The sequence below is a fragment of the Amphibalanus amphitrite genome, unplaced genomic scaffold, assembly GCF_019059575.1.
Source record: "Amphibalanus amphitrite isolate SeventyFive unplaced genomic scaffold, NRLGWU_Aamphi_draft 001488F_arrow, whole genome shotgun sequence".
In the NCBI taxonomy this organism is placed as follows: Eukaryota; Metazoa; Arthropoda; class Thecostraca; order Balanomorpha; family Balanidae; genus Amphibalanus; species Amphibalanus amphitrite.
The window spans coordinates 141903-156979 of NW_024882981.1; the positions used below are offsets into that span (position 1 = coordinate 141903).

Consider the following 15077-nt stretch of genomic DNA (forward strand, 5'->3'; position numbering starts at 1 on the left):
CACTGCACGTGCAAAATACAACAATAAGAGGTGCCAAATTTGTTCCCATTTCAGTAACTCGGTAATTACTGGGGCGATTTCGCTGAAACTTGGCATACAGGTAGGCACCCACCAGGCAATGCATTCCCATGTGTTGCGGTTAGGGTGCTACTGCACGTGCGCACGTGCAGGGGGCGTTTCCAGATCTCGAGAACGGCTGGGCCGATTGCGCTCAAATTTGGTACACGGTTGGGGACCAGTTAGTAGGGTGCAGTGCAAAAGTCATTTTGGACCCCGTTTGCACGTGCGCACGTGCAGAATGCCGCTTCCAGATCTCAGGAACGGCTGGGCCGATTGCGTTCAAATTTGGTACACCGCTAGCGACCGGTTAGAAGGGTGCTTTGCACAAGCCCGTTGGAAGTACCCTCTTGCCCTTCTGCACGTGCAGGGCTCACTATCTCGCTCGCTCGTTCTTCGCCCAAAAGGCGTTTTACTGGTGAATTATGGACCGAAAATGGCATATGTCTAAAAAAAAAAATCACAGAATAGACACACACACACATGGCGATCTCCGACTTTTGATAAGTGTTCTATATTTTCCAGAGTTTTGAGATGAAACTTGGCAATTTGTCTCTTTTACCTAATGGTTATGATGCATATATTTGTTAACTTGAACTTTTTTAACCAAAAACGTAATCGATGATAAACTGTTCCAAATCTATGCCTAAAAGTAACCATATGCCATAAAACAGATGTCATATACCGCGAATACCAACTTTCGATTTTTTGGGATGTCTTATTACCTGGCTAGCCTGACCTTTGCCGTTTTTTCCCGACCTTCGCAGCGCCGCCGTTTTTTTTTTTTTTTTGGTTTACCTGTTCATGTACCTTTTCCACACATGTAAAATTTCAGACCCGGGTCGCTTAAGGTCGGGTCACCAGGTCACGTCGTGACCTTACCTCAGAAAAAGTTCAAATGCTCGCTATAGCTTCACCGACTAAAGGATCACTTTGAAACTTTCAGAGATTGATAAGAATACCAGTGTGTATAAACAGCATCTTTCGGATTTTTTTTATGTCTGTGACCTAACTAAGGTCAGGTCAATTATGCGACCTTTCCATTATAAGTCAATGGGAGAAAATTGAAATGCGCCTCTTTTGGACGGATGTCGTTCAAAACTCTCTCAAACACTGGTTCATAGGTAAACATGACACACTGAATCGAAAAATGCACATGTGGCTCCTCTTTGTGTCCCTAGGGTCATCTCAGGTCATGAACGGTCACCAGCAGTTTTTTTTTTGCTATAACTTTTGTTAGAGACGTGCCAGAGCGATGAAAACACATCAGATGTGTTCAGCTCGACGATACGGATCGACTGATATGCAACATGACCCTTTCCGGTCAGGTCATGACTTTGACCTTAGGTCAAATTTTCAAAATGACCTTTCAAGGTCAACGTATAGTTCATTCGACGCGTCTCGACGAGAGGAACACGATGCTGGCAAAATTAATGTGGCTCTCTTGAGTCAAAAGTTATTACCGAAATAGATTTTTCGTGAAAACGGCTATTTTTGGAGTTTTTGCCTTCTGGAGGCTAAACCGTTGACCTGAGGTCAAATCTGAGAACAACACTCAGAAAAGTCTGTAAAAGGGCTATCGAATGCCCTCTTCCGCGACGCAGCAGCTCTATTTTTTAATCAGGTCATCGCTGAGGTCATTGGAGGTCACCAAAGGTAAAATCATCACGAAATTTGGTTCCCGTTTTGGACAGCTTCTTACAAATTGACGCATAAGTCGGGAAATAATAGAGCAACAGCGCTGAGGAAAAGCGCATTCGATAGCTCTTTTAAAGTGCTTTCTGAGCATTGTTCTCAGATTTGACCGTAGGTGAACGGTTTAGTCTCCAGAAAGCAAAAACTCGAAATTTGACTTTTTTATAATTTTCTTTAATAATTTTTGACATAAACCTTGTTTTGCGTTGACTTTACGGGCGTCGCGTTTCTCTCGTCGAGACGCATCGAATGAACTATAAGTTGTTCTAAAAAGGTCGACTTAAAAATTTGACCTCAGGCGTTTAATGGTCAGAGAAAATGTCATGTTGCATATCACTTATCAGTCGATTCGTATCATTGAGCTGAACACACCACGCTGTTTTCAGCGCTCTGGCATCTTTCTATCTAAGGTCGTTGTAAAAAAACTGCTGGAGACCTTCCATGACCTGCGATGACCTCACGGGCAAAAAAGGGTCAAGGATGTAATTTTCCGATTCAGTATGCCATGTTTATCTGTATCCATATTCCATATCAAGATTCCATATGCTTGAGTGTGTTTTCGTTAAAAAAAGAGCATTTAAATTTATCCCATAGATTTGGATAACTAATGGGGAAGTTGCAAAATTGACACTTTGGCCACCCAAATCAAAATTCCAAGATATTCAAATTGTTAGTGCTTTTTCTCTCATGCAACAGTCAAAGTTTCAAACTTCTTAGGATACGAATAGGATACGAATTGTAGTAACGCCAGAATCACATATAGTTATTTTAGAGGCATGGCCACTTTCCTTGAGCTTGTGACCTGACCTTATGTGACCTGAGGTCAAACATTTCACACACGATGCGAAATTGATATATCAAAAGCTATACCAGGTTTCGCGGCGCTGCGCGCTGCGGTTTTCTTTACACGCGCAAAAAAACTGGCTGGTGTGGCCAAACACGCCCCCCCCCCCCCACACACACACACACATGCACCGGGGCTAAAATACTCATCTGTAGCGTCTCGTCATTCTCTTTGGTTTGCCACATCGCACGACGATGGACGTTCAACCCCCCCCCCCCCCCCAGCAAGTGGTGGGTAGCGAAATACCTGCCCCAGCAACTGCCGGGTTAATTCCTGAGAGACATGGTCCTTGGAAGCCAGGCTGGAAGTTGTCCTTCCCGTTTGCCTGGGTGGTTGCCGTCAGCAAGGATGTTAGAGAAGAACTGGTTAGTCCTGACTCATGAATATAAAAAGGACCGATAATTTTACTTGGAGCGTCTCATGATTGCAACAAGAGAGCGACATCTCGGTCACTTTGCATGTGTCGCTCCAGGTTTGCCAGAGATTAGTGAGGCTCTACTAATGACGTAGACGAAAATAAAGAGAGAGGGTCTCGGAAGCAATAGTAAATAAGTTCTCATCGGATTCATTAATTTCTTCTGTAACAGTTATTTTTCATTTGGCCCTTGTGTGACTATAGTTACTCGTCTACGTATCCACCAGAGAGGGATGGCGTAAACGCTACCGCGGAACAGTTCGCCGGGGTATATGCATTACGCCTCACGTCCGGAATAAGCAATGGAATACGGTGCGCTGGCGCCATCTACAACAGAGAGCAGGGGACGGACAGAGAGCCGTAGAGCCATCTACAAGTGCTTGAAACGGACTGAGCGTGGTAAAGCACATAATATACCTACTACAGTCGAGGGAAACGGGCTGAGAGTGGTAGGCCCACATAAAAAATGGGCTGAGAGTGGTAGAGCACATACAGTCGAGGAAAACGGGTGACAGTGGTAGAGCCATGAATACAGGTGGAGAGAAACGGGCTGTGAACGCCAGAGCCGTCTCTCGTCGGGAGAAGGGACGAACCAAAAAGGGTAGATTCGCCTACAGTCAGGAGGAACCGACTGAGACACAGTGGTATAGAGGCATGTAACTAAGTACAATGGCATTGGATTCGGATGGACCAGGTTAGGTTATTCGTCTTTTTATCAGCAGGACATCCTCATCGTTGATCACCCGTCTCCGTTCGGGCTGACAGCCACCCCCTGCCCTCACTAAGGCAACCGGGGAACTGCCTGCCGCAGCCGCCTCATGCACGTGCATCACTTGGACTGCTATACCGCCTTCCTAACTAACTAGGCTACACAGTACACATCTCTCTACGTCTAGACTTTTTGTCGGCCCACTGTAAAGTGAGTTTTTGATTCACCAACTATGTCATTGCCTACTAGGAGCCCGAATTCCTCAACCCCGCAGCTCTAACCAGTGCCATTAGTGTGCGGCGTGACCGTCGTTAAATCTGGATGCTCTGACGCGTCATCCGCTGCCTCCCCCATCGGCATTCGCTGCACGCCGGCGTCTCATTCGACCTTGGCGTCCCGCCCATCGCTGGGACGCTGCCAAATCTGGCTACTTTTCCCACCCAGCTGCCAGATCTGGAGACTTTTCCACAAAGGTATCGATCTACCCAGGTGGGGTCCAAATGAGGTCGGTTAACTATCAGGCAGAGTTTACACTCTGATAAAACATCCGTTCGTCAGAACTCGGCCTGGCAAACAGCAATCGATAAGCCGTGGTCGTTCTAGTGACGCACCGTGGCCGTCGTGCTCGCCGCCACTATGGGGATGGGGTCGCTGGTCCTCGCCGTGGGGTCCGGCTAGACCTGCCTGACTGGCCGGCGCAGTCGGTTGGCCACGCTGCCACGGTGGGGTTGGAGGCGGCAGGAGTTGCAGCTGAGTGCGAGGAGTGATAAGAGTGTGCAGAGCGGATATCTGCTGCAGATGGTTTGACAGGGGTGCTTGCTGTTGGGTCAGGGGAGGGGCGGTATCGACTACTGGTGCTGGTACAGTCTCTGACGCCGATACCAGTGGCGGCTGGAGCGAAGTACAGTCTCTGGAAACGAGCTGCAGCTCGATTGGTGAGTAACGGGTGAGGGATGAGGGAGGGGATGGAGCTGGATGGCTGAGATTCAGATAACGGTGTCAAATGGGAGAGGGTTGTAAGCGGGTTGACCTTAAATACTGTCGAGACGGGGACTGAGAACGGTTGATCTGAGACTGTTGAGTTCTGAGAGCTGCAGTGAGCATTGATATCAGAACGGATGTCGAGGCTGCCGAAAATAAGTGATAGCCGTGAAATGGAGAGATGGTTGTACGTGGAATTGGGGAGATCGTTGCGACTCGCGATAATAATCGTGTTACCACGAAGGGACAATACATGGGCCAACTTCAATAGAAATAGCCAGAAACGACGCCATAAACGTCATATGACTATTGCTGAAGGTTGATTCAATCTGGCAATGCTTAGACTAAAGCATGTGACTCTCCTCACTTGAAGCAGCTTCGTAAGAAGAGACGTGGGCGAGGAAATGGCGGGGTCTCGTCCACATGCTATAGATAAATGGGCGGGTAACCCACGCCATCGATTTCTCCAGTCCAGTCAAGGTGAAAATGGTCGCCACCTGGTGACCTGTTACGTCACATTGGCGGGCTTCCCGAATCAATGCAATCTTTTCCGAACAGCTCCTACCCTCCCCCTCCCCAACAAAGTCGATACCGACCATCGAGTCTGGTCCAGCGTGCTAGCTGCTGTGTCATAAATTCCTTAGATGAGACCTTGGGCATAGAACGGTCGGTGTGCAAATTGAGGAAATCAGCGCAAGAATTGGGAAGGTAAGTGATGAGGACCGAGGGAGGACGGTGTGAGGTCCGAGTGAGGACAGTGGGAGGACAGTTTGAGGACCGAGGGAGAACGGAGTGAGGACAGTGTGAGGACCAAAGGGAGTAAGATTGGGCGACGGTGGGAGGACTGTATGTCGACCGAGTGTGGGGACCGGGGGAAGGATGTTGGAATGACGATTGGAGGGCCTGGGACCAAGGGAGGGTGGTGGGAGAACTGGAGGTTGGGATAAGGACTGAGGCAGAGTACAAACACGGGCATGGCAGAGAAGTAAATAGCTGAGGACCGATCCCGAGCATCGAGTACAGCCGAGTACAAATTATCTACGACTAAATAAAATCGGTTCGTGAAGTCGGCTAAGCAAATCGCCAAAGGAATACGGTTCGTCACAGAAAGGGCAAAAAATGACCCTCCACAAAGTTCGTTAGTTCGTTGGAACTTCTGGATATGTTTTACATATAAGCAATCGTATCGTGTATGTTAATACAATTGATTTGATACGACCGAATCGAGTAAAGGTGCATGTCATACGAAGCTCTTTGACTTGGTAGTGCATTTCGAATACTACAATATGGTTTTAAGATGATGCATCGGAAACATTGCAGTGTTTTATGATGATAAGATAATGTAACCAGCATAACGCCTTTGGGGGCGACTAACGGATCGAGCGAGAGGGTGGGCCTTGCACGTGCGAAATTTCGAGGGGGTACCTCCAGCTGACTTGTGCACGGCACCCTGCTAACCGGTTTCTAGCGATGTGCCAAATTTGAGCACAATCGGCCCAGCCGTTCTCGAGATCTGGAAGCGGCACCCTGCACGTGCGTACGTGCAAAATGGGTCCCAACTGACTTGTGCACGGCACCCTACTAACTGGTCCCTAACCGTGTACCAAATTTGAGCGCAATCGGTCCAGCCATTCTCGAGATCTGGAATCGACCCCTGCACGTGCAGCAACACCCCAACTCTGGCACATGGATATGCATTGCCTAGTGGGTGCCTACCTACATGCCAACTTTCAACGCAATCGGCCCAGTAGTTACCGAGATATGGCAACTATTACAAAACTGACACCTCTTCGTTTTGCACGTGGCACGTGCATAAGGGGTCACCCACATCCATCGGGAATAGTCCAATGCTTGGTAGAAGGAATGAAGCTACCCTACAAAAACTACCGCATGTAGGTAAATCGGTCAAGTGGTTGCTGAGATACGAGTACAAGCCTCGCAAAAGCGTCCGCACGGCCGGCCGCTCATACTCAGAAATTTCCGTTAATCTGAGGAAAGACTCCGCTCGCTTCGCTCGCTCCGTAATAATGTGTTCGAAGCGCGCAGTTAACAATGATATATTAAACCCGCGCCCTGGTGGGGTCTGTTTATAACGCGACCTGGTGGGGGGGGGGGCTATTTTTGCCCCCCCCCCCCCTCATATATCCGAAACTACTGGACGGATCCGAAAAAGTTCAAACGGTGTTCGAGAGGCCTGTCAAATTTGTTGAGGGAACCCAAATTTCATTGACCTCGGAGTCACCGATGACGTCACAGGTCAGGTCAAAGATGAAACGTTTCACCGTTCACGGGTCTTCTAGGGAATGCGCTATAACACCGAGGAATACGCATTTTGTCGAGAATCAGCGATAGGGCGTCATTTGCCTAGTACATATGTTGCTATTAGAGGTCACCGACAATACCAGGTCAGGTCACAGGTCAGGTCACCAAGGGTCAGCACATGAACCCAACTTTACAAAGGTTGTGCGATGCATGTTTTATGGCCAATTTTTCATTTTCAACTCAATGGTGTTGGTTATAAGACCATCAGGTACGGTCTAGGTCACTTTCTGGTGAAGGTCATGTCAAGGTCAGGTCAAAAAAGGTCAAATTTCAAAGTTGATAGTTTTGCATAAAATGGGTATTTATTCGATGCAGCTCGTCACGGGGAGTCAAATGGTGGTCTTTGTTTTGCGCTACGGGGTCTAGAATTGCTAAAAATTGAGTTTGAAAATTTGACGTCATCAATTTTGAACAGTTTTTTTTCGCTATAACTTGGCCAAAAAAAGAGGTATCGATCTCAAATTTGGTATGTGGATAGAAGGCGGTAAGGACTATTACATATATTCCGGATTTTTCGAAATTCAAAAAACTTTTTGGATTTTCCGGCTATTATATTCAAAAAAATATATTTTTTGATTTTTGAGGGTCCAAATCCAAAAAAATTTAAAAATTTGAGATGGCAGTTTTGTAGCCCTGTCAATTCTACAGCCTTTATATCCTAATCATTTTTCTGTATTTGCAAAGCTATAGGACTGACAGCTCTTAACGCGAAACCCTATTTTGGGTCGAAAACGGCAGGACATGACGTCACTCTGACGTCATTTCCGGCCAACCTATCATAGCCTTTGGGAAAATTATTGGTCACAATGTGTAAAATTGATGTCCGGGAGGGTACTGAAAGTTTGGTGACGATCGGCGCAGCGGTTCTGGAGATATATCGAAAAGTCTGGAGGGGGGAATAGCCCCCCCCCCTCACCAGGGCGCGGGTTAAAATCACAGTAATGGAGAAAAGGGAGACATTTAACCTACTAGTAGGAAAAGTAGGACATTTTATTTGGAAAAATGAGTATAGTCCTAAGCAAACCGTCTTTTAAGGACGTTTCTAAGTCCAGTCCAGATGTTTACTGGATTAGCTGTTGGCGGGTCACGTTGACAGAGGTTAACTCGCTGCAGCGAGCTAACCTCTCGAAATAACTCGCTGGCGTCTGGTCACTGTCTGGGCGCGCTGATCGCTGGAAACTGTTCACTGTTCAGGGCTGACGCTTGGCGGCTACCGGTGTTAAGGACGGTGTTTTGATCCACTAACGCCGCCCTCTCTGTGTCAACAGCTGGAGGTGGTGTGGTGTGACGTCACACGGTCATGAGCCCTGTGACGTCACCGTCCGGACGTCACGCGGTGTCAGGTGAGCCCGGGTCAGGTGAGGCCGAGTGAGGGTTAGGTGAACGTGATAGTCATGTCGTAAGGTAGGGTCGAATGATGTGAAGTTTAGACTGGCTTGATTGCAAGCTGGACATTTTTGTCTTGCACTCTTCATACTGCATCGACGTGCCTATTGCTCAATAACATTGTTTTATTATAAATTAAAGGGACTATCCCACCTTTAACATTGGGTTTGAGTTGAGATAGCCAAGTTTGCGGCGAGGTTCAGAAACCACTTTCTATCTAGGTTGCAACCCCCGCGGCCTCTTGGTGTTGAAGAAATTCGTTCCCTTCATTTGAAAATGGGCCTTGTACAAGGCCCTATCTTCAACATGGAGCGACCGTTAGTGTGACGTCACCTCGTTTAGTCATTCTGATTTAAATGGGTTTGTTCGTTGAAAAATCGCTTAAAACTTGGTCTGAACTTTGTTGTGGTGCCTACAGAGTAAAAAGAATCAGCTTTATGACAGTAATGTGGCCTGGGGAAGGAGGTAATTTTGGGCTGTGACGTCACATATTTGAAAGTTTGTGTTTGGAATATGGGAAGCCTAAGATGTTTAATGAAAAATAAATGCCAGAACCGTGTTCCTGGTCATCCAATCTATAAAGTCGGGCACAATTTAACTGGTTTTAACAACATTTTAAAAGGTGGGATAGTCCCTTTAAACTGTGCAAGACAAAAGTACGTACTTTTAACAAGAGCGCGACCATCATAACACCGAACCGAGTGGAAATTTGCCCGTCATCACAACACGTATGCATCGCATCACCACGACAATATGATAAGCGAGACGCGATAAGCGCGACTAAAAATACGTTGTTGATCTATACTGACTGCCCTATGCAATGTATGCCTCCGCTGCCGTCAACAGCAGTGACCGCGTAGTCAGCCGTCCACTGCCGAATCTTAGTTGACGTGCTCTGTGGTTAGACTTGTTTACATGTCACCGAAGCTTGGAATGGCACGTAGCATTAAGCGTTATATATGTTTGCATTTCAGCGTGGTCGTTACAACCCAGTGTTTATGCTGCATGCAAGGAAGATCATCGTTTATGACCTTTAGGATTATCACTCCTCCCCCTCCAGCGCGCCGGCTTAGCTTTGGGACCGTTGCAGACGGCGGGGTCAAGGTCACCTCTCTGGGGCAACGGATTTGCGGCGCGACCTAAGATTCACAGTTCTTCACAACTCTCACAGCGATTGGCTTTCCTACTGCCTACTGATAAGGAGGTTTGATCTCAATACTTACGAGTCGATGCGTGCCACTGACGTCCATGTTCGTTGTTCCCCAGATGGTCTCTGTGACGTCACTAATCTGGAGGAAGTGCCGACGGTACCGGAAGTCCCTGCTCGCGGTCGCTGTCCTCGCCGGTCTGCTGCTTCTGCAGAGCAGCGCCCTATGGAGCCAGCCGGCCACCGCCAGCGACATCTATTGGCTCACCGGTGCTGCCACCTACCGCCCGCCAGAATGCGACTGCTCTCGGCGCCTGCCGGACCCCAGCAACAGCCCCCTGGTTCGCTCGCACTGCGGCCCGGAGGCGGACGCTCGCGGGCCCGGTCAGAACGTCATCTCCTACAGCTTCTACGGCTCCAACTACACGGCCTATCTGCGTGGCGCGGCGATGAACGCGAAGCGCGCCCGGCGCCTTTACCCCGGTTGGGTGATGCGCGTTTACTATCATGGCAGCCAGCGTGGCGGCCGATGGGGCACCGAGTACTGCCGAGTTCGCTGCGCGTGAGTGGAGCCGTAGAGACCTTATGATAGCTTAGTCAGTCGTCTTGTGATGGCTCATAAGCTGCTCATTTACCGGGGGACTGGGGAACACAACACAATCAGTTCATGGATAGGCGTGCAGGTTGAACGACATAACCGGCAATTTATTTGTATTTGTATTTGTATTTACATTTAAGAGCGTTCCGTTCCACATACATACAAAGTGCGTGGCGATTACTACGGTATACGAAAGACTTCACAGACTTACTGGACAGACTGTCACATATGTCGCCAGTGGCAGCCGTTTTAAGGTTCGCATGAGTGAACGCTTTTTATGCTCATTTGCTTCCGAAGAGGCTTTCTGTGCAGTTGTCCCTGAAAAGCGTTCTTTTTGCCATAACCGTACTGGGGTCCTTCTTCATTTTAACGCATGTTTTAATATGATTAGTTCATAAGTCAGCTACAGCTACTGTAGCAGCGTACCGCCTTTTCGTTATTCCGGTTTCCGAGGGATGACTCCTGTTTCTGTGACGTCACAGGTACGATCACGTGGACTTTTGTGACGTCAGTCGTCTGGAGGGGTTCGGCGACCTGGGTCGGCAGCGTGGCTCCATTTGGCGGTTCTTGGTGATGGATGACCCCACCGTGACGCGATACATCGTCCGCGACCTCGACTCCTTGATCACGGAGGTGAGCCGTTTTTTCAGTAGCCAACAGTGGCAGAGCGGGGGCTGTAGGTCTATGTTGCTCTTGGTAGACTGTATCATATTTGTCACAATTTTGGTATGCACGTTCTGGTGTTCTGAGCAGCTTCAGCCCAAATTTCAACCGATGGCCTACGTTACTGACTTTATTTTGCGCCGGCACTATCGCCCGACCAGCTTACCAAGGAGCCTTCCACAAGTCCCGGCTCCCTAATTTCCTTGGCCTTAGCAGAAGGATATTATACCATGACGTCTCTATATAAAATTTGTCTTTGTAGTGTATCTCTAGTCCTCGACCACAGACCTAATACTCCCCAGTGGCCAGTGACAGCAACTTTCACCCGTTCCGTCGTTTCCATCCTTAGGACAGTCAACTCCTTATCCTCCACGCTACGACCCCTGATCCAGGCTGGACAGGCTGAGGCAACTTAAGCTCATGCGGGCTGCTCCCATTGGAGCGGAGCGCAGCTCCTAAGTGCACTCACTGCACCCGTAGCCGGGTGCAGTGAGTGGCTGAGTGCTGGGAGGGGGGGGGGGAGGCTGGGCTGTCTTTTGGCCGTCTATTGTCCAATTGGATGGGCTTGGCCCCGGCGACTCACTAGGGTGCCTGCTCAGACCAATCTCTCCCCCTAATTCCTATTATCGTCATCCCGGCTCTGCAATGTTCTCAATGGACCGAAAGGGCCTAACCTAACAAAACAAGCAAAAACAAACAAACAACAATGTGTCATGCTGCCCAGAGTACTGACCCATACTTACACCCTTTCCATTTGCAGCGGGAGCGAGCGGCCGTCCAGGAGTGGCTCGACTCCAACAAAACGTTCCACGTGATGCGCGACAGTCCGCACCACGGCAGCGCCATCCTAGCCGGGATGTGGGGCGGCGACAACGCGCGCGCCGCCCTCTACCGCCCGCTGATTCATCAGCTGATCCGACCCAGCTGGCCAGCCGTCCGCATCAGACTGCGAGTGCTCGTCACATTCTCAGACGAACGGGTATGTCCGAGCGGCGCCTCAGGGAGGTGGGAGTTACACCGTGTCAGCTGTCTGAGATATTGTGTTTCATGTGTTAGATGACCTTGCTTTTCTTTTGAGCAACGGTTCGGCATTGCCCCGTGATTATTCCTTCAATGAAGCATTTCATTTTAGTCTGTATTTAGGGCCATTATGAGGTCGTGTCGCAGATTTGGGTCCACGTAGAACCCTCATTTCATTTTGTGACAGTTTAAGTTCTTGACTCATTTTGCGGGACATCGCGTTTCAGCTTCTTGGACCACGTGTGTGCTGCTCACGTTCGTCCTCTGGCCGCATAGGTATGATCATGGGCTTCAGTTCTGGGACTGTGATACACCCGCCGTGTTTCAGTTCTGGGACCAGGTGCTGCTCGAGTTCGTCCTCTGGGCGGATATGATCATGGGTTTCAGTTCTGGGACTGTGATACACCCGCCGTGTTTCAGTTCTGGGACCAGGTGCTGCTCGAGTTCGTCCTCTGGGCGGATATGATCATGGGTTTCAGTTCTGGGACTGTGATACACCCGCCGTGTTTCAGTTCTGGGACCAGGTGCTGCTCGAGTTCGTGCTCTGGCCGGAGATGTCTCTGGGTTCTGGGACTGTGATACACCCGCCGTGTTTCAGTTCTGGGACCAGGTGCTGCTCGAGTTCGTGCTCTGGCCAGAGTGTGTTTCAGTTCTCAGACCGTTTACCCCCCCCCCCCCCTTGTTTCAGCTCAGTGACCCGCCTTGTTTCAGTTCTGGGACCAGGTGCTGCTCGAGTTCGTGCTCTGGCCAGAGATGTCTCTGGGTTCTGGGACTGTGATACGCCCCTGTGTTTCAGTTCTGGGACCAGGTGCTGCTCGAGTTCGTGCTCTGGCCAGAGATGTCTCTGTGTTTCAGTTCTCAGACCGTTTTACACCCTCTTGTTTCATTTCTGGGACCAGGTGCTGCTCGAGTTCGTCCTCTGGGCGGATATGATCATGGGTTTCAGTTCTGGGACTGTGATACGCCCCCGTGTTTCAGTTCTGGGACCAAGTGCTGCTCGAATTCGTGCTCTGGCCGGAGATGTCCCTCCGCCGTGACGTCATGGTGCACGATAGCTACCACTGCCAGTCGGACCCACTCAGTCGACCGTGGCCCACGCAGCGTAAAGACAGAGAGGACTTTGTCGGGTACGCCGAGCTGCGCTACTACGACAAACTGCCGGAGGAGTGTCCTCCCGCCTGCCGTCCTCCCGACCACCAGGACTGGCTCTGGTGCTGAGAGGAATGTCCTCCCGCCTGCCGTCCTCCCGGCCACCAGGACTGGCTCTGGTGCTGAGAGGAGAGTCCTCCCGCCTGCCGTCCTCGCGACCACCAGAACTGGCTGTGGTGCTGAGAGGAGTGTCCTCCCGCCTGCCGTCCTCCCCAGCACCAGGACTGGCTCTGGTGCTGAGAGGAGAGTCCTCCCGCCTGCCGTCCTCGCGACCACCAGAACTGGCTGTGGTGCTGAGAGGAGTGTCCTCCCGCCTGCCGTCCTCCCCAGCACCAGGACTGGCTCTGGTGCTGAGAGGAGTGTCCTCCCGCCTGCCGTCCTCCCCAGCACCAGGACTGGCTCTGGTGCTGAGAGGAGTGTCCTCCCGCCTGCCGTCCTCCCCAGCACCAGGACTGGCTCTGGTGCTGAGAGGAGTGTCCTCCCGCCTGCCGCCCGCCCCAGCACCAGGACTGGCTCTGGTGCTGAGAGCAGTGTCCTCCCGCCTGCCGTCCTCACCAGGACTAGCTCTGGTGCTGAGAGACCTGCGTGAGGAGTGTCCTCGTGGTACTGTTAACCCTCAGGATCCATGGCCCCTAGTGCTGAGCTGAGCACTGACGCTTGGAAAAGCGACTGTCAGAAAGGGCTGATGCTGTGCGAAAGACAGGTCACAGTACCAGGATGTGAGGTGCTGAGAGACGGGCTGTGCGTGTGCAAAGAACTACCCAGGTTTGGAACAATGTCGCTGAAAGTTACGTTAGCAATGGTGCTGAAAATCGGCTGTGGTGACGAAGAACGAAAGATGCTATGCATAGTTTCTTAGTGTTGTTACAGGACAAGTGTGCGCGCTGTGACACCCCAGAAGGCAAGTAATATACGTTGTTGCCAGGCGATGATGGTTACGCGCACTATTAAAAAAGTGAGGACTGGTGCTGCTAATTTAGACATTGGAACAAGTACTCAGTGACATACCTCTTGATTGTATGCTACCTCTGTCCTGATTTCCCACCGCTCTACAGAGAAGAAAAGGCTCATCTGCCGCCATCTTCGCTTGTCCTAACAGCACCTGTTTTGAAGACTGTTGTACCTAGTCTGAAGTCTCTGTATGTGCATCTGATTGTGCAGACTGTCTCTCAGACGGAGTTCCTCAGTGGAGTTTGTTCCGCTGTGATTGCTGCTTCACTAAGTCTATACTATGTATAATTGTATAAGGCGTGTCGCACGCGTTGTCACTTCTTGGCTCTGAGAGCACTCGATTATTGGACCGGAAGGCGCTCACATGATACTTTGATACACGTCCAAAAAACCTTCCATGTCGATAATTGCTGCTTGGTGTCAGAAGTTCAGGGATGTTTTATAGCAGCAGTTTCATTTAAGCTCTTAATTTATGTTTCTGTTGAGATACTATTTCGTGCAGGTGCGTTCCGTATCTAAACATAATGAACCTGATTTATATATTTGTAGGTATAAGATGATGTTTTCAGAGAGAAATAATACACATAGCGTCTCTCATTGGGTTCGATTAACTCGTTGAAAATCATTGGATTTTCCTGCCCGACAGGAAGATATTGCTACAATACAACACGTTAACATCACACTGAAATATGGCGTCAGCTGCCTACCAGAAATATGTAAGATGAGTGAGTCGATAGATCACCACAATACCTGTGTGTTGCCTGATATTCAGATATTGAACACGTTTACTGACACTCCATTTCCATTGTATTTTTTACGACATAGTTGCGATAGTTACAAGCTTAGAACGACATATCCATACACATTCAGACATTTTAAAGCGTCGATAAAAGTATCATTTCAGCATGTCATCTTATGTTTACCTACCATCAAAAACACACATCATGCTTAAACAAATCACCACTATTTAGGGGAGAGCGGGGAGAGTTGTATCATGTCCAAGTTGTATCAGGGCGAATTTTGCCAAACTTATCCAATAGATAGCGCTCGTGACACGACCAGCCGACGAGGTTTTCCGGGCGCCATCTTTCCCTGTTCTGTCGTGTGGCTGGGTAGACGCGTCTCGTGGTGAGAGCCGAT

General features: G+C 49.6%; 1 protein-coding gene across 1 annotated transcript; it reads left to right on the forward strand.

Annotated features, from left to right (window-relative positions):
* The first annotated feature begins 4297 nt into the window (after nucleotides 1-4297).
* On the forward strand, nucleotides 4298-14451 carry LOC122373406. The gene is made up of 6 exons (XM_043351424.1): nucleotides 4298-4659; nucleotides 8296-8366; nucleotides 9676-10118; nucleotides 10637-10787; nucleotides 11578-11796; nucleotides 12816-14451. The coding sequence occupies exons 3-6, from the start codon at nucleotides 9676-9678 to the stop codon at nucleotides 13053-13055; spliced, it is 1053 nt and encodes a 350-aa protein (XP_043207359.1). The 5' UTR covers nucleotides 4298-4659; nucleotides 8296-8366; the 3' UTR covers nucleotides 13056-14451.
* The last annotated feature ends 626 nt before the right edge of the window (nucleotides 14452-15077 follow it).